The 25,033-nt window shown below is 41.6% G+C and overlaps 1 protein-coding gene across 12 annotated transcripts in view; it reads left to right on the top strand.

The window, feature by feature from the left end:
• slit2 (slit homolog 2 (Drosophila)) overlaps positions 1–25,033 on the top strand; it is a 95,304-nt gene that overhangs the window by 44,467 nt on the left and 25,804 nt on the right. For 8 of the 12 annotated variants that reach the window (XM_029118194.2, XM_034290970.1, XM_034290967.1 and 5 more), the window contains exons 5-13: positions 13,478–13,549; positions 17,311–17,382; positions 17,976–18,047; positions 18,904–19,067; positions 19,682–19,693; positions 20,344–20,476; positions 20,607–20,678; positions 21,526–21,597; positions 24,020–24,091. In XM_029118194.2, coding sequence (XP_028974027.2) covers positions 13,478–13,549; positions 17,311–17,382; positions 17,976–18,047; positions 18,904–19,067; positions 19,682–19,693; positions 20,344–20,476; positions 20,607–20,678; positions 21,526–21,597; positions 24,020–24,091 — 741 coding nt within the window. The remainder of the gene's footprint in view (positions 1–13,477; positions 13,550–17,310; positions 17,383–17,975; positions 18,048–18,903; positions 19,068–19,681; positions 19,694–20,343; positions 20,477–20,606; positions 20,679–21,525; positions 21,598–24,019; positions 24,092–25,033) is intronic. The other 4 variants (XM_029118195.2, XM_034290971.1, XM_029118192.2 and 1 more) reach the window with 1 other exon arrangement.

The raw sequence follows: 25,033 nt of genomic DNA, 5'->3' as shown, positions 1-25,033 counted from the left end.
TTATAGTTATATCTCTATATAGGCCCTCTCTATCAATGTAACATAGTTATATCTCTATATAGGCCCTCTCTACCAATGTAACATAGTTATATCTCTATATAGGCCCTCTCTACCAATGTAACATATTTATATCTCTATATAGGCCCTCTCTACCAATGTAACATAGTTATATCTCTATATAGGCCCTCTCTACCAATGTAACACATTTATTTATTGCTATATTGAACTTCTCTACTAGCGTAAAGGGCTAATGTATCTATACAGGCTGTCTCTACTAATTTAATGTCATGTAGGCAACAGAAACAACAACAAAACAGCACATTATACTGGAGGGAAACCCCATAGCACACTGCTTAATTATAAAACTGCTGTAGGACACACACACACACATAACACTTTAGTGTGTGTAGATTGAACTCTCTCTACGGTGGAAGGACTGTATACAATGTAACACAACCAGTTGTGTTTGGTCACTCACTGTACCTAACTGGGTTGTTCATGCTCCTGAAAATGTGAGGGCCCTTTTGGTGTGTGTGTAATCTGAATTGTGCGTATAGGTTGAATCCTCTGTGGTGGCAGGACTGTGTACAAAGCAACACAACACAACTACTTGTGTTTGCTCACTCACTGTACGTAAATGTGTTGTTCATGCTCTTAAAAATCTGTGTGTCCTTTCTGTGGCCCGTGTCTGCAACCTGTTCTCACAGTTTCATGTGAACATGTAACGTATTACTGGACAAACGTCTGTTTGGTTACAGGTTTTGCGATATGATTAAAACAAATAACTTGAAGGTTAATACCTCAGGAATTAACTTTGACTGGTTAAGATTACAGCTAAGGTTTAACTGTGACTGGTTGAGATTATAGCTAAGGTTTTACTGTGACTGGTTAAGATTATAGCTAAGGTTGAACTGTGACTGGTTAAGATTACAGCTAAGGTTTAACTCTGACTGGTTATGATTACAGTTAAGGTTTAACTGTGACTGGTTAAGATTATAGCTAAGGTTTATCTGTGACTGGTTAAGACTACAACTAAGGTTTAACTGTGACTGGTTAAGAATAGGGCTAAGGTTTAACTCTGACTGATTATGTATAGGGATACGGTTTAACTCTGACTGATTATGTATAGGGATACGGTTTATCTCTGACTGGTTATGTATAGGGATACGGTTTATCTCTGACTGATTATGTATAGGGATAAGGTTTAACTCTGACTGATTATGTATAGGGATACGGTTTAACTCTGACTGATTATGTATAGGGATACGGTTTATCTCTGACTGATTATGTATAGGGATACGGTTTATCTCTGACTGGTTATGTATAGGGATACGGTTTGAGGTGGTTTTACCACAACCAAATAAAAACAACAGTATATGGTGTGTTCACTAAGGGTTGTGTTTGGGTGGAGGGGGCTGCCTGTTGTTGGTGTTCTGGCAAAACGTCTGACATTGACGTTTAAATGGTGTGACCTCGTGGTGTGTGTGTGTGTGTGTGTCATAGGAAGAGCCCATCAGTGAGCAGGATGGAGGGAGGTATTGTATGTCCAGGGCATCATGAACTCAACCTCACAACCGCAAAAAGTGGCCAGCTACGAACCCTCAGGATATGTAGACACTTTACAATATGGACTGCTAAGAGACACAATACACACAAACACACACACACACTCACTCACACACACACACACACACATTCACACACTAAAATACTCACACACAACATGGTGTGTGTACTGCTGGAAGCTCCGTAAAGTCTATCTGTGTGTATAATTCAGACAGGACTTGCTGTGTGTGTGTGTGTGTGTGTGTGTGTGCACCAGAACAAATCTCTATACACTTTCTCTGATGTGGGGACTACAATTGAAAACTGTCTTTTGAAATGATAATGTAAAGTTATGACAGTACTCATTTCGGGGGGGGGGGGGGGGTTGAGAGGGAGAATATTTCCCACAGATCAGACAGGCCCACGAAGAATTTGAAAACAAACCGAACATTGATTAACATCTGTTAGACGAAATACCACAAAATCACAGCAGGATGATTTGTGAGAAAAGGGCAACGAGTGGAGCTCAAACATCATTGCAAGGAAAACCAATATGCTTCATCACACATTCATTATTTACTGCCCAGTAAATTCTGACTTTTTTAAAGTTCATATTCTGTTAACTCATGAAGGAATGAGTCTTTTCTAAAAGTACTTTGGACAGTATAACACTTTAAACCCCACCTCAAACTTTTATTGAAACAGACCATTAAAAAATTCTCAGGACTATGATGTCATTCACTTTAAAGTTAATGTCGAGTGAAAGTCTCGGTTTCTAAAAGTTTGTATTCTGTTAACTCATTCCCAAATAATGTTGTTGCCTCATCCTATACTTATATACAAAGCATTCATTAAAGAAAAAAAGATGGATTCATCAATGCTATTTCCTCATGGACCATGATGTCATCTTTGTGAGGAGTATGTGCTGGCCAATCAGCAACCTACCCATGTGAATATTCATTAGGACCAGTGTACCACCACACCATTCCTGCAGTCAAACTGCTCTTCTGTAACCCGCTTCATTACCATAATGGGGTGCATTTATAGGCTTCTGGAAACATTGGGCTATTGTTTTAAATAGTGTTTGCATGTTGTTACAACACTACCATGTCATACTGCCATACTGCAATACTACCATACTACCGTATTACCATACTGCCATACTACCGTATTACCATACTGCCATACTACAGTATTACCATACTGCCATCCTACAGTATTACCATACTGCCATACTGCCATCCTACAGTATTACCATACTGCCATACTACAGTATTACCATACTACCGTATTACCATACTGCCATACTGCCATCCTACAGTATTACCATACTGCCATACTGCCATCCTACAGTATTACCATACTGCCAAACTACAGTATTGCCATACTGCCATACTACCATACTACAGTATTACCATACTGCCATACTGCCATCCTACAGTATTACCATACTGCCAAACTACAGTATTACCATACTGCCATCCTACAGTATTACCATACTGCCAAACTACAGCATTACCATACTGCCATACTACCATACTACAGTATTACCATACTGCCATACTACCATACTACAGTATTACCATACTGCCATACTACCATACTACCGTATTACCATACTGCCATACTACAGTATTACCATATTACCATACTACCATACTACCGTATTACCATACTGCCATACTGCCATCCTACAGTATTACCATACTGCCATACTGCCATCCTACAGTATTACCATACTGCCAAACGACAGTATTGCCATACTGCCATACTACCATACTACAGTATTACCATACTGCCATACTGCCATCCTACAGTATTACCATACTGCCAAACTACAGTATTGCCATACTGCCATACTACCATACTACAGTATTACCATACTGCCATCATACAGTATTACCATACTGCCATACTACAGTATTGCCATACTGCCATACCACCATATTACCATACTACCGTATTACCATACTACCATATTACCGTACTACCATACTACCGTATTACCATACTACCATTCTTCCGTATTAACATACTTCCATATTACCATACTACCGTATTACCATACTGTCATACTGCCATAGTACCGTATTACCATACTGCCATACTACCATACTACCGTATTACCATACTGTCATACTACCATAATGCCATACTGCCGTACTGCCATACTACCATACTACCGTATTACCATACTGTCATACTAATGTATACCCATTCTGCCATATTACCATACTACCATACCACCATTCTACCATACTACCATACTGTCATACTGCCATACTATCGTTATACCATACTGTCACACTGCCATGCTACCGTATTACCATACCACCATACTACCATACTACCATACTGTCATATTGCCATACTACCATATTACCATGTTACCGTATTACCATACTGTCATATTACCACACTGCCATGCAGTCATTTTAGCTCAGAAATGTCAAATATCACAGATTTCTTATATCACAGATTTCAGAAGTCACAGATATCAAATATCACAAATTTCAGATTTCAGTTATCACCAATGACAGATAGATGTCAGATATTACTGAATTTTGCATAATAATAAAATACTTGTTACAGCTGTTTGTAGGTGTGTGTATATTTGTTGATGAGTGTGGAAATTAAGTGTGGTGTGTGTGTGTGTGGGTGTGTGTGTGTGTGTGTGTGTGTGTGTGTGGTGTGTGTGTGTGTGTGTGTGTGTGTGTGGGTGTGTGTGTGTGGGTGTGTGTGGGTGTGTGGGTGTGTGTGTGTGTGTGTGTGGGTGTGTGTGTGTGGTGGGTTTTATTGCACTTCTTAATGTGAAGGACTTAAGAGAAGCATGCGCACCCTGTTTGGTATTCACAGAGAGCGAGAGGGGGAGGGAGAGAGGGGGAGGGAGAGGGAGAGAAGGGAATGGAGAGGGGGGGTGACAGGGTAAGGGGTGAGAGATAGAGAGAAGGAAAGAGAAAAAAGAATGAGGGCAGAGAGAAAGGGGGAGAGGTGGGAGTAGAGAAAGAAAGAAAGAAAGAAGGGGGAGAGGGAAGAGAGAAAGTGTGTGTCAGAGTGGTGGTATGTACAGTAGGCAGGTGTGAAGGGGGTGTGTGTGTGAGTGTGTCTGTGTGTCTGTGTGTGTGAGTGTGTCTGTCTTCACTAGGATTAAAGCAGCAGCCTATTACATACTCCTTACATCAGCCCCTCTTAAATTACACACACACACACTCACACAGAAACTGTAACCAGTGTCATCTCATGTCACTATTTGACGTTTGTCCAGTCTATAGGCGTAGTGAAGGATGAGAAGGTCACCAGAAGATAAGCCTGACTCAGTTACTGTTAGGCTTGGATGTTACGGTTAGGTATTAGTGTTGAGTATTATGGTTAGGTTTAGGCTTTCATGTTAAGGATTAGGGTTGAATGTTACTGTGGAGTATTATGGTTAGGTTTAGGCTTTCATGTTAAGGATTAGGGTTGAATGTTACTGTGGAGTATTATGGTTAGGTTTAGGCTTTCATGTTAAGGATTAGGGTTGAATGTTACTGTGGAGTATTATGGTTAGGTTTAGGCTTTCATGTTAAGGATAAGGCTTGAATGTTACTGTGGAGTATTATGGTTAGGTTTAGGCTTTCATGTTAAGTATTAGGATTGAGAGTTACTGTGGAGTATTATGGTTAGGTTTAGGCTTTCAAGTTAAGTATTAGGGTTGAGTGTTACTGTGGAGTATTATGGTTAGGTTTAGGCTTTCATGTTAAGTATTAGGGTTGAGTGTTACTGTGGAGTATTATGGTTAGGTTTAGGCTTTCATGTTAAGGATTAGGGTTAAATGTTACTGTTGAGTATTATGGTTAGGTTTAGGCTTTCATGTTAAGTATTAGGGTTGAGTGTTACTGTGGAGTATTATGGTTAGGTTTAGGCTTTTATGTTAAGTATTAGGGTTGAGTGTTACAGTTAAGTATTGCGTTTAGGTTTAGGTATTAATGTTAACTATTAATATAAAAAATTCCACAAAGCTGCTAGTCTAATTATTACAAAGCTCTCCATCGCCCCTAGTGGCCAGTATGTCAAATAGACATTTAACCACTTGGACAAACATCCATCTTTTGTGATCCCTCAGCATCCCAACATCAATCAGCCCTGACAGGTTAGGAGGCAGACTATTCTGCTAACGCTAGTCACTGTGTTTATGTGTGCGTATATGTGTGAGTGTGTTTGTGTGTTAAACACAGCTGTTGAACATGTTATCATCTAACTATCACTTTAAAACTACTGCTTATTGTTTCCACATTTCTAATACATATGACCTATAATCAGTTACAATATGTACCACATTGTTTTCATTAAAGGAAACATTGATCTAGTGTGTTAACAGGGCAGTTGGATTGGTGAAACACACTGTCATTAAGAAAATGAATGTGACCTCTGATAGGCCCGTTCAAACGCCACAGAAGGACAGAATCATGTTCCATGTTCATTCAGGAATCAGTATAGTTCAGATAAATGCTTGTTTGGTTATTTACCCTGAAACATAGTGTTTTTTAAAGTGAACCCAAGAACGGTGTTTAATCATATTAACCATGGATGGTGTGTGTTTAGTCGTATTAACCAGCAATTGTGTGTGTTTAGTCATATGAACCAGGAACGGTGTGTGTTTAGTCGTATTAACCAGGAATTGTGTGTGTTTAGTCATATTAACCAGGAATTGTGTGTGTTTAGTCATATGAACCAGGAACGGTGTGTATTTAGTCATATTAACCAGGAATTGTGTGTGTTTAGTCTTATGAACCAGGAACGGTGTGTGTTTAGTCATATGAATGAGCAACAGTGTGTGTTTAGTCATATTAACCAGGAATGGTGTGTGTTTAGTCATATGAATGAGGAACGGTGTGTGTTTAGTCATATTATCCAGGAATGGTGTGTGTTTAGTCATATGAAGGAGGAACGGTGTGTGTTTAGTCATATGAATGAGGAACGGTGTGTGTTTAGTCATATGAATGAGGAACGGTGTGTGTTTAGTCATATTAACCAGGAACAGTGTGTGTTTAGTCTTATTAACCAGGAACGGTGTGTGTTTAGTCATATGAATGAGGAACGGTGTGTGTTTAGTCATATGAATGAGGAACGGTGTGTGTTTAGTCATATGAATGAGGAACGGTGTGTGTTTAGTCATATGAACCAGGAACAGTGTGTGTTTAGTCATATGAATGAGGAACGGTGTGTGTTTAGTCATATGAATGAGGAACGGTACGATAGAATCAGTACCTCCAAATCCGAGGCCATGGTCCTCAGTCGGAAAAGGGTGGCTTGCCCGCTTCAGGTTGGTGGAGAGTGCCTGCCTCAAGTGGAGGAGTTTAAGTATCTAGGGGTCTTGTTCACGAGTGAGGGAAGGATGGAACGGGAGATTGACAGACGGATCGGTGCAGCTTCTGCAGTAATGCAGTCGATGTATCGGTCTGTCGTGGTGAAGAAAGAGCTGAGCCGCAAGGCGAAGCTCTCGATTTACCAGTCAATCTACGTTCCTACTCTCACCTATGGTCATGAGCTTTGGGTCATGACCGAAAGGACAAGATCCCGGATACAGGCGGCCGAAATGAGCTTTCTCCGCAGGGTGGCCGGGCGATCCCTTAGAGATAGGGTGAGAAGCTCGGTCACCCGGGAGGAGCTCAGAGTAGAGCCCCTGCTCCTCCACATCGAGAGGGGTCAGCTGAGGTGGCTTGGGCATCTTTTTCGGATGCCTCCGGAACGCCTTCCTGGGAAGGTGTTCCGGTCCCGTCCCACCGGGAGGAGACCCCGGGGAAGACCTAGGACTCGCTGGAGGGACTATGTCTCCCGGCTGGCCTGGGAACGCCTCGGTGTCCCCCCGGAAGAGCTAGAGGAAGTGTCTGGGGAGAGGGAAGTCTGGGCATCCCTGCTTAGACTGCTGCCCCCGCGACCCGGCCCCGGATAAGCGGAAGAAGATGGTATGGTATGGTATGGTAATGAGGAACGGTGTGTGTTTAGTCATATGAACCAGGAACAGTGTGTGTTTAGTCATATGAATGAGGAACGGTGTGTGTTTAGTCATATGAATGAGGAACGGTGTGTGTTTAGTCATATGAACCAGGAACGGTGTGTGTTTAGTGGGTATACATGGGTATATATGGGTATATAAGCAGTGTTTACATGTGGTGTGAGTGAGTGTAGTGTGTTTGTGTGTATGTCTTTGAGTGTGTGTTTGAGTGTGTGGTGTGTTGCCTGGTGACTGTCCAGAAAACTGGTGGCCAACATTGTTTGCTTTCATGGCCAGAGTTTCCAGCCCACTGCCCAAAGGAATGTTGCACACACACAAACACACATTCACACACACACACACACACACACACACTGACAACACAACACACACGTACACAGTCACAACACACACATACACAACACCCGTTTCCCTCAGATTGCCTTTTTCTTTTCTCTTTTGTTCTGTCTTTATTTCTTCTTTTTCACCTGAGGCACCTGTCGGTCTTTATGTCTGTCTGTGTCTTTCTGTGTGGGTGTGTGTGTGTGTGTGTGTGTCTGGGTGTGTGTGTTTGTGTGTTTGTGTGTGTGAGTGAGTGTGTGAGTGTTTGGGTGTATATGTTTGTGTGTCTGTGTGTGTGTGTGTCTGGGTGTGTGTGTTTGTGTGTCTGTGTGTGTGTGTTTGTGTGTCTGTGTGTGTGTGTGTGTGAGTGAGTGTGTGTGTGTGTATGTTTGTGTCTGGGAGTGTGTGTTTGTGTGTCTGTGTGTGTGTCTGTATCTGGGTGTGTTTGTGTGTCTGTGAGTGTGTGTGTGTGTGTGAGTGTGTGAGTGTTTGGGTGTGTATGTTTGTGTGTCTGTGTGTCTGTGTGTGTGTTTGTGTGTCTGGGTGTGTGTGTGTGTGTGTGTGTCTGGGTGTGTGTGTGTGTGTGTGTGTGTGTCTGGGTGTGTGTGTGTGTGTGTCAATGTGTGTGTGTGTGTGTGTATGTAGGGCAAGGCCAGATGGTAGTAGACAGCTGGAGCGGAATGACAGTTGTGTGTGTGTGTGTGTGTGTGTGTGTCTGTTTGATTGACCTGACTGGGTGTGCTGAAGGAACGGAGGACAACAGAGGGGAAGTAGCTCTTAGCCCGTGTGGGGAGATGGTCGGGGGTGGCTGGAGACATCTTGAAAACCTCTCTGAGGTACATTAAGTCATCTGGCCTCACACACCTCTCAGACATGTTGAAAAATCACTTCCCTGAAGAGGCCGTAGTACACAGGAGTCTCCTTATGAGATGAGAGGGACTGAAGGTTATTTTAGAGTGGAGGTTCAGGGCAGGTCATATACGTGGGAGAGAAAACTGACACACAGTCACAGATGACCACAAACTGCTGGTTGCTGACATCATATCCTCTTCCTGATTGGTTCCCAGTATAGACATAAAGTAAATAGGCCCTGATATATATGTGTGTGTTGGTGTATGTGTATGTGTGTGCAAGTGTACAGTATGTGTGTGTTGGTGTATGTGTATGTGTGTGCAAGTGTACAGTATGTGTGTGTTGGTGTATGTGTATGTGTATGTGTGTGCAAGTGTACAGTATGTGTGTGTTGGTGTATGTGTATGTGTGTGCAAGTGTACAGTATGTGTGTGTTGGTGTATGTGTATGTGTGTGCAAGTGTACAGTATGTGTGTGTTGGTGAATGTGTATGTGTGTGCAAGTGTACAGTATGTGTGTGTTGGTGAATGTGTATGTGTGTGCAAGTGTACAGTATGTGTGTGTTGGTGTATGTGTATGTGTGTGTTGGTGTATGTGTATGTGTGTGTGCTAAACCAGGGGAATATGGACTGGAGACAGCATCAAAACACATTTAATGCTGTCTATCTCAGGGATGAGAACCGATAGAACAAGTGGAGGTCAGGGCGGGGTCAGGGCGGGGTCAGGGCGGGGTCAGGGTGGGGTCGGGGTTGCAAACTCACTACTTTGCAATGGGTTTTCAGTAGTGTCATTGTATTTGATGCTTTTTTGTGGCTTTTGTGGTCAGTGTCATTTATGTGTCAGATAATGTGGTTTTGAGTATAATGTTGGATTTTTTGGGAGAAGTCTGGGGTTTCGTCAATATGGTGTGAGTTTGGAGAATTGTGGTAATGGTTTTGGGTCTCCCTCCTGTCTCTCTCTCCATTCCTTCCTCAATCTGTCCTTCTCTCTCTTTCACTCTCTGTCTGTCTCCGTCCATTCATACATTCCTATAGTTAACAGGATTAGGGAGTCCTGAAGGGATTTATACAAGATAATTAGTTTAGCTCTACAGACACAGTGGGCCTTCCTGATTGGCTGGGGTAGAGATGGCATGAACGACTTCACAAAAGGTTAGTGAGTGTGTGTTAGAGAATGAGAACAGAGTGCTGTTCCCGTCTCCTCAGTCAGCCACAGTGTCAAAAGCTCCTCTCTGTCTGAATGGAGCCTTTAGACTGTTAGTGCTAAGCTATTAACACTGACGACCTGACTAGATCACATGGACACACACACACACACACACACACACACCAACAACAACATAAACATCATACACACAGGCTAGTTCTGCACCTTTTTGCTTCAAGGAAACTGTTTTCAAAATGTTAATGTTAAGGGAATATGGTCAAGCAGCTCAACTCAGGACTTTGACGTTTGTCCGGGCGTTTTCAAAAGCTTTCCCAGTCCCGTCACAATCAGCATTCAACAGATTCTGTCATGTTAATGGTCAACAGCTGAATCACTTTGAAATGAATCACTGTTTCGAACACAGTTTTTTCACCTACAGTGTCGCGACATTAATAAGGTAGCTTAATGTTTAGTCAAGCATTTTGTTACATGTTACTGAAAATGCCTCTTTAGAGAAATGGCAATATTGTCAACATCTAGAGAGGAGGAGGGGAGGACAGGAGGAGGGGAGGAGGAGAGGAGGAGAGGAGGGTAGGAGGGGAGGAGAGGAGGAGGGGAGGAGGGGAGGACGAGAGGAGGGAAGGAGAACATGTTAAACCATCTGTTAAATTGATTCCATCCTTTTGCTCCAACTGTCCATCTGAAAGAAGAACATGGTTTTATGGACACTCACTTTCTCTCACACTGTAATCTAATAATATCACTGTTTATTTTTGTCTCGTTCTCTATGTATTCTAGATCTGACTGACAGAATCATCTGAACATTCTAGAACTAACAGACCTTACCTGAACATTCTAATGTCAGCCTCTTTAAAGTGACTTTAAATGCTGCTGATGTAGTATTGAATGACTAATGTCTACAGCACATGGATTTGATTATACAAGCTGTATTAACACACCACACACACTGTTGGTTTAGTTTAAAGTGCAGGTTTGAGCCTTGATCTAATAATGTTTTAGCTGAAACACCAGGCTTGTGTGTGATACCATTACATTGGCCATTTGGTCACCGTCTTCCAGAAAGAACAACCTGTTTCCTCTTGTTCAATGTAAATATTATCACAGCACATTGTAAAAGTGAGGAGAAACATGGATATCAGTGTAGACATAGACATGAGTGGACATTTGGACATCAGTGTAAATATGGACATCAGTGTGAATATGGACATCAGTGTGAATATGGACATCAGTGTAAATATGGACATCAGTGTGAATATGGACATCAGTGTAAATATGGACATCAGTGTAAATATGGACATCAGTGTGAATATGGACATCAGTGTGAATATGGACATCAGTGTAAATATGGACATCAGTGTAAACATGGACATCAGTGTGAATATGGACATCAGTGTAAATATGGACATCAGTGTAAATATGGACATTAGTGTGAAAATGGACATTAGTGTAAATGTAGGCATTAGTGTAAACATGGGCATTAATTTAAATATGGACATTAGTGTAAACATGGACATCAGTGTAAATGTAGGCGTTAGTGTAAACATGGGCATTCATTTAAATATGGACATCAGTGTAAATATGGACATCAGTGTAAATATGGACATCAGTGTGAATATGGACATCAGTGTAAATATGGACATCAGTGTGAATATGGACATCAGTGTAAATATGGACATCAGTGTAAATATGGACATTAGTGTAAATGTAGGCATTAGTGTAAACATGGGCATTAATTTAAATATGGACATTAGTGTAAACATGGACATCAGTGTAAATGTAGGCGTTAGTGTAAACATGGGCATTAATTTAAATATGGACATCAGTGTAAATGTAGGCATTAGTGTAAACATGGGCATTAATTTAAATATGGACATCAGTGTAAATGTAGGCATTAGTGTAAACATGGGCATTAATTTAAATATGAACATCAGTGTAAATGTAGGCATTAGTGTAAACATGGGCATTAATTTAAATATGGACATCAGTGTAAATGTAGGCATTAGTGTAAACATGGGCATTAATTTAAATATGAACATCAGTGTAAATGTAGGCATTAGTGTAAACATGGGCATTAATTTAAATATGGACATCAGTGTAAATGTAGGCATTAGTGTAAACATGGGCATTCATTTGAATATGGACATAAGTGTAAATGTGCAGCAGGTGTTTTATTCCTTAACCCTAACCCCCTTCCTTCCTTTTGGGTCACCGTGGTTACTAACCCCTGAGGGTTGTAGAATGTTTGGAATGTGTCAAGGCGTTTGCTATTAGTCGATTAGTATGGAGGGGTCAAGTAGCATTCTTAGGGGTCAGAGGGGCAGTCAAGGGGTCAGAGATTAGATAGTCACCAAGTATCTGGACTCTCTTTTAGTGTTTTAAGCGAGAGACAGACACACACACTGTAAACCTGATTACACTAGTATCTGATCTGTGTGGTTACCTCCCATTACAGGGAATATGTTTGAGACAGGGATGTACTGGATATGTTTTCATACTGGACATTAAACATTATAGTAGATATCACAGAGTGTTTATCAGATACACAACCAACATTACATAATTCAATCACAACTGTGACAATAGAAGACATAGCTAGATACTTGGACCAGCTGGGTATCCTATGTGTGTGTGTGTGTTTGTGTTTGGTAATTCATGACTAGTGAGGACATTCTGTATAGTATAATAACCCATGATGATCATGACTAGTGAGGACATTCTGTATAGTATAATAACCCATGATGATCATGACTAGTGAGGACATTCTGTATAGTATAATAACCCATGGTAAATCATGACTAGTGAGGACATTCTGTATAGTATAATAACCCATGATGATCATGACTAGTGAAGACATTCTGTATAGTATAATAACCCATGATGATCATGACTAGTGAGGACATTCTGTATAATATAATAACCCATGGTAAATCATGACTAGTGTGGACATTCTGTATAGTATAATAACCCATGATGATCATGACTAGTGTGGACATTCTGTATAGTATAATAACCCATGGTAAATCATGTGTAGTGAGGCCCTTTTATTGTTGTCATGGCTTTTTAGGTGTTAAGATTGGGGTTAGGATTTTGACATTATTTTTAATGGTAATCAATTGTGAGTGTGTGTTTGAGAGTACTTGCTCTTGTTTTGATTGTGTATGTGTGAATATAAGATTCTGGTAGAGATTTCTGGGAGAGAAAGTGGGAGACATACTTAAGGTTTTGAGTGGACTGTGAAAACAACACTGCCCCCTAGTGGCTGAACTCTTATTGACTTGGTCTATTTTGCTGTTTTAATAATGATAATAACCCCATTAACCTGGTGCTCCAGGAACAGGTTGTGGTAGAACATCACAAACCAGGTTAGAAGTGACTTATGACAACTGACAATATTTAGTTTTTGTTGTTGCAAGGACACAACAACATTGCAGATGCTGCTTGATTGACTTGACAAAGGGAGGCCATATGTTGTCGTACATCAAGGACTCACCAGGACGGACCAGGACTCACCAGGACGGACCAGGACAGACCAGGATGGACCGGGACCAGCTGTTTAATTAACTCTCTTGTTCTCTGTCTTTCTCTCACTGTCTCCAGTGACCTCAGTGAAAACCAAATCCAGGGAGTTCCAAGAAAAGCTTTCAGAGGAGCAGTGGAAATCAAGAACCTGTAAGACACACATAGACACACATGCATGTTTATTTTGCTGACCCTAACCTTAAACTTAACTTAACCCTAACCCAAACCTAACCCTAACCTTAACCTAAACCTAACCCTAACTTCAATTACCTAATATTTATGTCTAAACTATACCTATTTCTAAAGTCTAACCCTAAACCTAACTGCTAATGTACAACCCCAATTTCTATCCCTAACCCATTTTGTAACTTTTCACTAAACATAACACTTAAAAAAAACGTTCCTTTTTTTTTTGATGTTGACAGGAAAACTATTAATCCCATTTCTCTGTTATATCTGTCATTAGGTTTGAAATATACTCACTCATTCATACACATACAGACATACACATAATGACATACACATACAGACATACACATAATGACATACACATACAGACATACACATAATGACATACACGTACAGACATACACATAATGACATACACATAATGACATACACGTACAGACATACACATAATGACATACACATAATGACATACACATACAGACATACACATAATGACATACACATAATGACATACACATACAGACATACACATAATGACATACACATAATGACATACACATAATGACATACACATAATGACATACACGTACAGACATACACATAATGACATACACATACAGACATACACATAATGACATACACGTACAGACATACATGTACAGACATACACATACAGACATACACATAATGACATACACATAATGACATACACTCACCTAAAGGATTATTAGGAACACCTGTTCAATTTCTCATTAATGCCATTATCTAATCAACCAATCACATGGCAGTTGCTTCAATGAATTTAGGGGTGTGGTCCTGGTCAAGACAATCTCCTGAACTCCAAACTGAATGTCAGAATGGGAAAGAAAGGTGATTTAAGCAATTTTGAGCGTGGCATGGTTGTTGGTGCCAGAAGGGCCGGTCTGAGTGTTTCACAATCTGCTCAGTTACTGGGATTTTCACGCACAACCATTTCTAGGGTTTACAAAGAATGGTGTGAAAAGGGAAAAACATCCAGTATGCGGCAGTCCTGTGGGCGAAAATGCCTTGTTGATGCTAGAGGTCAGATGAGAATGGGCCGACTGATTCAAGCTGATAGAAGAGCAACTTTGACTGAAATAACCACTTGTTACAACCGAGGTATGCAGCAAAGCATTTGTGATGCCACAACACCCACAACCTTGAGGTGGATGGGCTACAACAGCAGAAGACCCCACTGGGTACCACTCATCTCCACTACAAATAGGAAAAAGAGGCTACAATTTGCACAAGCTCACCAAAATTGGAAAGACTAGAAGAATGTTGCCTGGTCTGAGGAGTCTGGATTTCTGTTGAGACATTCAGATGGTAGAGTTTGGCGTAAACAGAATGAGAACATGGATCCATCATGCCTTGTTACCACTGTGCAGGCTGGTGGTGGTGGTGTAATGGTGTGGGGGATGTTTTCTTGGCACACTTTAGGCCCTTTAGTGCCAATTGTGCATCGTTTAAATGCCACGGCCTACCTGAGCATTGTTTCTGACCGTGTCCATCCCTTTATGACCACCATGTACCCATCCTCTGATGGCTATTTCCAGCAGGATAATGCACCATGTCACAAAGCTTGAATCATTTCAAATTGGTTTCTTGAACATGACAATGAGTTCACTGTACTGAAATGGCCCCCACAGTCACCAGAACTCAACCCAATAGAGCATCTTTGGGATGTGGTGGAACGGGAGCTTGGTGCCCTGGATGTGCATCCCACAAATCTCCATCAACTGCAAGATGCTATCCTATCAATATGGGCCAACATTTCTAAAGAATGCTTTCAGCACATTGTTGAATCAATACCACGTAGAATTAAGGCAGTTCTGAAGGCGAAAGGGGGTCAAACACAGTATTAGTATGGTGTTCCTAATAATCCTTTAGGTGAGTGTATATATAAAGACATACTCATACAGACATACAAATACAGACATACACATACAGACCTATATATAAAGACATACACATACAGACATACATGTGCCGACATACACATACAGACATACAAATACAGACATAAACATAAAGACATGGAATTGTATTTGAAGTAAGGGCTGTAAATGCAGGACCCATAAAACGATTTCCCTAGCGCTAATCAATGATTGGATGTACCATAACGTCTTTCTATTACATGAAGGTAAAACTGAAATATTTGTCTTTGGTGCAAAAGACAAGAGAGTGAGTCTGTAATTACCTTGACGCACTGTTCCTTAAGACATAAATCCAAGTAAAAAATCTAGGTTAATTATCGATTCTGATGTGAATTTTTATAGCCACATAAAATGTATAACAAAATCAGCCTAGAATGACCTTAAAAACATAGCTAGAATTAGAGGTTTCATGTCCAGACATGATCTAGAAAAAAGTATCTATACTTCTGTCTCCAGTAGGTTGGAATGTTTTCAGGTCTCTATAAAATCCCTCAGTATTTGCAGCTCATTCAGAATGTTGCAGCTCGAGTTCTAACAAAAACTAAAATAGCTGAACACATATCACCAATTCTTAGGTCTCTGTACTGGCTCCTTGTATCTCATAGAATAGATTTTAAGATACTGCTACTTGTCTATAAATCACTGAATGCTTCAGAGCCAAGTTACATCTCAGACCTTCTCCCTTAGTATGAACACTCTAGACCCCTCAGGTCATCAGAGCCTGGTCTGCTAACCACATCTTATATGTGATGATTTTATTTGTAAGCTTTGTTTTTTATGCTAAATGTATTTCTTATTCTTTTTTCTAATGTAAAGCACTTTGAATTGCCCTGTGTATGAAATGTGCTATACAAATAAACTTGCCATGCCTTGCCTAGATCGTAGCCCTTGACCCCAAACTTTACCCAAACCCATACCCAAACTTAACCCTCAGTATAAACATGTTATTGTTTATTTGAGGACAGGCTAAACGTTCTCAGCTTTCAAAAATGGCCTCACTTTAATAGTGTAAACTAGATCTTCCTTTGCTAGCAATTCGAGTATACACACACACACACACACACACACACACACATTAATCCCTGATGTGCATACATTTTCAGTGTGTTAAATGTCAGCAGCCTGCTGGTTCTTCTCTGCAATAGAAAACCCTGATGTGTGTGTGTGTGTGTGTGTGTGAGTGTGAGTGTGTGTGTGTGGTTTTCTCTGTGTATTTCATGTAATTTACAGTAAGTGTCGGTTATTCAGTAGTTACTGTATTTGTCTTGAAGTTGTTTTCACAGTCTGAATTATGGTTTGTTCAGATAAATGTATGAAATCTTAAGAAATCACTGTAGGGGGAAGGAGGATGAAAAGGGAGGGGGGGAGGGAGGGTGAAGGAAGGAGGAGAGAGAGGGAGGAGGGAGGGGGTTGAATGGAGACAGATGGAGGAGAGAGGGGGTCTGTGCCTCCTCTAACCACCGTGTTCCTTCTATAACCACCCTGTTCCTCCTCTAACCACCCTGCTCCTCCTCTAACCACCCTGTTCCTCCTCTAACCATCCTCCTGTAACCACCCTGTTCCTCCTCTAACTATCCTGTTCCTCCTCTAACCATCCTCCTGTAACCACCATGTTCCTCCTCTAAACACCCTGTTCCTCCTCTAACCACCATGTTCCTCCTAACAACCCTGTTCCTCCTCTAACCACCCTGCTCCTCCTCTAACCATCCTCCTGTAACCACCCTGTTCCTCCTCTTTCTCTCCTCCTGCACTGTGTATGCACAGACAGCTGGATTACAACCAGATCAGCTGCATAGAGGATGGGGCCTTCAGAGCTCTTCGGGATCTGGAAGTACTGTAAGTAACCTCTGAACTTTTTACCATCTGAATCAAGTTGTAAAAACTCTGATTGTCCCTAAATTCCCTGGTTTTCCAGAAAACCCGGTTGGAAGACTTCTGGGATCAGAAAGGAATAAGTAGGAAATCCAGAATCCTTCAACCAGGATTTCTTGAGAACCATGATGTTTTGGAAAATGTGTTGTTCCACTCAGCCTTCTGATTCTATACTGCTTCCACTTATTTCTCTCTCGCTGTCTTTCTCTCTACCCCTCTATCTGTCACTCTGTGTCTCTCAACCCCTCTATCTGTCACTCTGTGTCTCTCCACCCCTCTATCTGTCACTCTGTGTCTCTCTACCCCTCTATCTGTCACTCTGTCTCTCTACCCCTCTATCTGTCACTCTGTCTCTCCACCCCTCTATCTGTCACTCTGTGTCTCTCTACCCCTCTATCTGTCACTCTGTGTCTCTCAACCCCTCTATCTGTCACTCTGTGTCTCTCCACCCCTCTATCTGTCACTCTGTGTCTCTCCACCCCTCTATCTGTCACTCTGTGTCTCTCCACCCCTCTATCTGTCACTCTGTGTCTCTCCATCTCTCCATGTCTCCACAGAACTCTGAATAACAACAACATAAGTCGCCTGTCGGTAGCCAGCTTCAACCACATGCCCAAACTCAGGACGTTGTGAGTAGAGCGAACTTTTAACAAACTGTTAAATCGGTCTGGGTTTAGCATCGGTCTGGGTTTAGCATCGGTCTGGGTTTAGCATCGGTCTGTGTTTAGCATTGGTCTGGTTTTAGCATCGTTCTGGGTTTAGCATCGGTCTGGGTTTAGCATCGGTCTGGGTTTAGCATCGTTCTGGGTTTAGCATCGGTCTGGGTTTAGCATCGGTCTGGGTTTAGCATTGAGGACTAGCTTTGGCTATTTCCAGCCTATTGGTTAGGATAACATTTACAATTTGTGTTAATGTTAGCTTTAGGCAATAGGGGTTAGGTTCAGAGTTAGGGGTTAGGATTAGAGTTAGGGGTGAGACATTAGGGATTAGGTTTAGAGTTAGGGGTTAGGATTAGAGTTGGGGTGAGACATTAGAGGTTAGGTTTAGAGTTAGGGGTTAGATTGTTGAAGTTAAGGTTAGCATGTTGTGTGCGTCTTGACATGTTCTTTGTGTGTTAACTTGTGTTTGTCTTGACATGTTCTTTGTGTGTTAACTTGTTGTGTTTGTCTTGACATGTTCTTCGTGTGTTAACTTGTTGTGTGTGTCTTGACATGTTCTTTGTGTGTTAACTTGTGTTTGTCTTGACATGTTCTTTGTGTGTTAACTTGTTGTGTTTGTCTTGACATGTTCTTTGTGTGTTAACTTGTTGTGTGTGTCTTGACATGTTCTTTGTGTGTTAACTTGTTGTGTGCGACTTGACATGTTCTTTGTGTGTTAACTTGTTGTGTGTGTCTTGACATGTTCTTTGTGTGTTAACTTGTTGTGTGTGTCTTGACACGTTCTGTGTATGTTAACACCATGTGTGTGTCTTCATCTCCTTTCCAGTCGTCTCCACTCTAACAACCTGTTGTGTGACTGCCATGTATCCTGGCTGTCTGAGTGGTTGCGACAGCGCCCCCGCCTGGGCCTATACACACAATGCATGGCCCCCCCCAGCATGAGGGGACACAACGTGGCAGAAGTCCACAAGAAGGAGTTTGTCTGCACAGGTACTCAGGTTTGATTTGAGATTTCACAGCCTCTCATCCTTTTATGTGCTCTGTCTTTCCCTCATTCTCTCTGTCTTTCCCTCATTCTCTCTCTGTCTTTCCCTCATTCTCTTTCTGTCTTTCCCTCATTCTCTTTCTGTCTTTCCCTCATTCTCTCTCTGTCTTTCCCTCATTCTCTTTCTGTCTTTCCCTCATTCTCTCTCTGTCTTTCCCTCATTCTCTCTCCATCTTTCCCTCATTCTCTCTCTGTCTTTCCCTCATTCTCTCTCCGTCTTTCCCTCATTCTCTCTGTCTTTCCCTCATTCTCTCTGTCTTTCCCTCATTCTCTCTGTCCTTCCCTCATTCCCTCTCTGTCTTTCCCTCATTCTCTCTCTGTCTTTCCCTCATTCTCTCTCTGTCTTTCCCTCATTCTCTCTCTGTCTTTCCCTCATTCTCTCTCTGTCTTTCCCTCATTCTCTCTCTGTCTTTGTCTCTCTTCCCTTTCTGTGTCTCCTTTCCCTTTACCTCTCTATCTTAGCTAACGTTTCTGCATTACATTTCTGTTTTTTTTTATTTCGTTTTATTTAGCTTTATCAGTTAAATCCTGTTGATTTTTCTTCATTCATGCTTTCTAGATGGGGATGAAGGTAAGGGACATGTAAGGTGTTTCACAGAAATAACATATATATTTTCCTGATTTGTTAGTCTGTTGTTTGGTTCTGGCTCAGGTCAAAAGAAGGTTGACAGAAAAATAATTTCTCTATTTCTTTCTCTCTCCATGTGTTTGTGTACATACGTGTGTTTATGTGTGTGTGGCCTTTGTGTGGTATGTGAATGTGTGCGTGTTTCTGGCATGTTTTGCAAATGCATGTTTGTGCCATGTGTGTTGTGTGTGTGGTGTGTTAATGTGTTTGTGGTGTGTGTTTATGGTGTGTGTGTGTGTGTGTGTTTGTGGTGTGTTTATGGTGTGTATGTGTGTGTGTTTGTGGTGTGTGTGTGTGTGTTTATGGTGTGTATGTGTGTGTGTTTGTGGTGTGTTAATGTGTTTGTGGTGTGTTAATGTGTTTGTGGTGTGTGTGTGTGTTAATGGTGTGTATGTGTGTGTGTTTGTGGTGTGTTAATGTGTTTGTGGTGTGTTAATGTGTTTGTGGTGTGTGTGTGTTTATGGTGTGTATGTGTGTGTGTTTGTGGTGTGTTAATGTGTTTGTGGTGTGTTAATGTGTTTGTGGTGTGTGTGTGTGTGTTTGTGGTGTGTATGTGTGTGTGTTTGTGGCATGCATGTTGTGTGTGTGGACAGGTCACCAGTCCTCCCCGTCCTGCAGTGTTCTCCAGTGTCCAGAGTTGTGTTCCTGTAGTAATAACATAGTGGACTGCAGAGGGAAGGGTTTGACAGACATACCGACCAACCTGCCAGAGACCATCACAGAGATGTAAGACACACCCACACTGATCTGCCAGTAATATACCAGAATAATGTTGAAATGGAACTGGAACATTGTTGGATAGACCAGGAATAGGGGCAGATCTGGGAGTGTTGATATCTGTTATATTGTGTTTTAGTCGGTTGGAGCAGAACTCCATCAAGAGAATCCCTGCGGGAGCCTTTTCTCTCTACAAGAAACTACGCAGAATGTAAGTACCACCCCAGATCTTCCCATATCTGGGATCAAAAAACAAAATGATAACTACTGCTCTCTCCCCATCTCTCCATCCATCTCTCCCTCATCTCTCCCTCCATCTCTCCTTCCATCTCTCCCCCCATCTCTCCCTCCATCTCTCCTTCCATCTCTCCCCCCATCTCTTCCTCCATCTCTCCCCCCATCTCTCCCCCCATCTCTCCCCCCATCTCTTCCTCCATCTCTTCCTCAATCTCTCCCCCCATCTCTCCCTCCATCTCTCCCCCCATCTCTCCCCCCATCTCTTCCTCCATCTCTCCCCCCATCTCTCCCCCCATCTCTCCCCCCATCTCTCCCCCCATCTCTCCCCCCATCTCTTCCTCCATCTCTCCCTCCATCTCTCCCTCCATCTCTCCTTCCATCTCTCCCTCCATCTCCCCCTCCATCTCCCCCTCCATCTCTCCCCCCATCTCTCCCTCCATCTCTCCCCCCATCTCTCCCTCCATCTCTTCCTCCATCTCTCCCTCCATCTCTCCCCCATCTCTCCCCCATCTCTCCCCCCATCTCTCCCCCCATCTCTTCCTCCATCTCTCCCTCCATCTCTCCCTCCATCTCTCTTTCCATCTCTCCCTCCATCTCTCCCTCCATCTCTCCCCCCATCTCTCCCTCCATCTCTCCCTCCATCTCTCTCCCCATCTCTCTCCCATCTCTCTATCCATTCCTTTTTCCATTCCTCTTTATCGCTCTCTCCATCTCTCTCACGCTCTCCATTTACCTCTTCATCTCTCCCTCCATCTCTCCCTCCATCTCTCCTTCCATCTCTCCCTCCATCTCTCCCTCCATCTCTCCCTCCATCTCTCCAGAGATCTCAGTAACAACCAGATATCAGAGCTAGCGCCAGACGCTTTCCAAGGCTTAAGGTCCCTTAACTCTCTGTGAGTATAACACATACAAACAACAACACTCTCACACACATACACACACACACTCACACACACATACACAAACATACACACATGCACACACACACACACACACACACACACACACATACACACATGCACACACCCCCACACACATACACACACTTACACACACAATCCTAAACTTAACCAACAACCCCTGGACCTTAAAGAAACCCCAATTCTAACTATAAAATAAATTGTAAGTTTGACCCTAAACCTAAACCCTGAGCTGGAAATTGACTTTTGCCTCACGGGGACCGGCAAAAGGTCCCAATGAGTCAAATGTTTTTGACTCATTGGTCCCCATGAGTTTAGTAAGACCTAAAACACTTAAATACACACACACACACACATATACAAACACATACAATCTCTGCACTTCTATCAAAGGGAGGGATGAAAATATAGTTCCATAGAATAATGATTTTCCTAACCCTAAACCTAACCACAAATACCTGACTTTAACCCTAAACCCTAACCCTAAACCTAACCACAAATACCTGACTTTAGCCCTAAACCCTAAACCCTAAACCTATCCCTAAGCCCTAACCGTAAACTAATGCCCAACCCTAATTCTAACTCTAATTTTAACCTCAACCACATGTCCTAAAAAAATATTTTGTGAGGATCAGCTAAAAGTCTTCACTTCCCCAAAAAGCTTAAATGGAACTACTGAAATCAACACAGTCCTCATTTTGATAAGATTTTAGTACATAGTACACACGCATACACACAAACATACACACACGCATGATAGATCCTTCGATGTAAAAAAAAGTTTGTAATAAATAATAAATAAATTATAAAAGGAGTATGCTAGTGCCATTTCTTGGCTGGGTAAATCTATACCTGTCCAAACTGTTTTGGTCAAACAACCAACTCATTTTTAACTTTACAGTTTTTCTTGATTGCCTACACTCTTCGGTCAATACTGAAACTACAATAACAAAACTCTTCACGCACAGTGGGCATTACCAACATGCATCCTTGCAAAACAGTTAATTTCACCCCCAAAACTCACTAAAACCACCCAAAAAGCTTAAAGCTTGTTCCACCAAAACATTGGCACCAATTCTCACTCAGAGGTAAGTTCTTTTAATAATTTTTCAGATAAATCAGTATTTATCTGAAATAGAATAAGAAAAACACCTTACTTTAATGACTTTACTAAAGTATACGGAACAAGAATGAATCACAAACGCAGCAATTTGAAGGAAGATCCTTTATTTTTTCTACATCTTTGCATATAGTAAATGTTTCTTTTGAAATTGTTCAATCAAAAAACTAATTTACCCAAATTCCAGGGTTGCAACAAAACAAACAAACATCAACATGTATAGTATAATCACTAGTCTCTGTGTATTGTAGGGGTCAGTGAGTGGTTTGTGTAACAGCAAACCATCATTGGACAGTGCTGCACACATTGTGATGTTCGCTCCTCTCTGGCCTGGGACATCCATGGTGGCTCTCTGTCCAATCACATTTCTTCCCTGGATTTTTGCCTGGTTGAATCTAGCTTCATCCTCAAAGATTAATTTATGTGCTGTTTGACTGGCTTCTAAAAAAAACAGTAAATCCATTGTTTTACAGTACTTTACATTATGTGTAAATGTGTAAATACCCTGTTTGGTTATTGGACAGACATCTTACCTGGATATATTGATACCAGAGTTCTTTCACACATTCACTGTTTCTCTCAAAGGGCACAGTGTACAACACTTGGGTCGGTTTCCAGTTGAAACTGCAATCAACTGTGTTTGGATTGACTAAATATTCTAACAGAATTGACATTTTCTAACAAATATCAAACATTTTCTTTATATTTCAATCTGGTTACTGCAGAAATGCACACCAGTTGCCATCATTCTGTTTTGAATGTGTTTCTAACCGTTTTGAGGACAGTGTGGAAGCATTTGAGAAAACGTGAGCTGTGAATATATTGTTTTGGGAGTGGTGGAGTACGAATGAGAAAAGAGTTCATGGATTTTGGGGGATGTGTTCATTAAATGCATTTTGTGTGAAGGCAATGAGAAATTATTCACAGTTTGGTTCACATACACTTCTGTTTTGCTGACTGTGGGAAGAGTTTTGTTACTGTAACTTCTGTATTGTTCGATGCTTGTAAGCAATCGAGAAAAACTGTAATAAGACAATGAGATTTGCAAGGTAATACTGGTATGACTACATCATATTTTATGAACCTGTTGAATATGTTGAACGATTCCACAAACTGTTTTAGCAGATCTGTTAGCTGGTTAGCAAATGTTTGATAGCTTTTGTGGCTGGCTGGCGAAAATCTAACTATTGACGTTACCATGGTGACGTAAGCATAGTGATGTGATCTGTGGTGATGTAACCGTGGTGATGTAACTGTGGGTGTGTGTCTCTCCAGGGTGCTCTATGGTAACAAGATCACTGAGATCTCCAAAGGATTGTTGGAGGGCCTGTTTGCTCTGCAGCTCCTGTGAGTACATACACCCCCCCCCCCCCCCCCCACACACACACAACGCATCAGAGGCCACGCTTAGTTCTGCAGGTGCACGAGTGGCTTGAGTGAGTTGCAAGAGAGCAGTGACACCAGAAGAACCCTGCTGACAAAGCCTTCCCACTTCCCTGGGGCTTCGCAGACAAACGTCAACTAGTGCTTCAGTCGACGCTCAAACGTAGACATTGGTGGTCAGCTTAGTTCAGATGTCTATGTGTTTCAGCCTGTTGAATGCTAATAAGATAGACTGTTTCTATGTGTTTCCGCCTGTTGAATGCTATTAAGAAAGCCTGTTTCTGTGTGTTTCAGCCGTTAAATACTAATAGAATAGCCTTTTTCTATGTGTTTAACCCTACTGAATGCTAATTAAATAGGCTGTTTCTATGTGTTTCAGCCTGTTGAACCTTAATAAGATAGCTTGCTTTGATATGCTTCAGCCTGTTGAATGCTAATAAAATAGCCTGTTTCTATGTGTTTCAGCCTGTTGAATGCTAATTAGATAGCCTGTTTCTGTGTTTCAGCCCGTTGAATACTAATAAGATAGCCTGTTTCTATGTGTTTCAGCCTGTTGAATGCTAATAAGAAGGCCTGTTTCTGTGTGTTTCATCCTGTTGAATACTAATAAGATAAACTGTTTCTGTGTGTTTCAGCCTGTTGAATGCTAATAAGAAAGCCTGTTTCTGTGTGTTTCAGACGTTAAATACTAATAGAATAGCCTTTTTCTATGTGTTTAACCCTACTGAATGCTAATTAAATAGACTGTTTCTATGTGTTTCAGCCTGTTGAACCTTAATAAGATAGCTTGCTTTGATATGCTTCAGCCTTTTGAATGCTAATAAAATAGCCTGTTTCTATTTGTTTCAGCCTGTTGAATGCTAATTAGATAGCCTGTTTCTATGTGTTTCAGCCTGTTGAATGCTA

This window comes from Esox lucius, chromosome 25 (assembly GCF_011004845.1).
Source record: "Esox lucius isolate fEsoLuc1 chromosome 25, fEsoLuc1.pri, whole genome shotgun sequence".
NCBI classification, from domain to species: Eukaryota; Metazoa; Chordata; class Actinopteri; order Esociformes; family Esocidae; genus Esox; species Esox lucius.
Note: the sequence above shows the minus strand (reverse complement) of the source record. Positions and strands in the feature narration are given on the sequence as shown.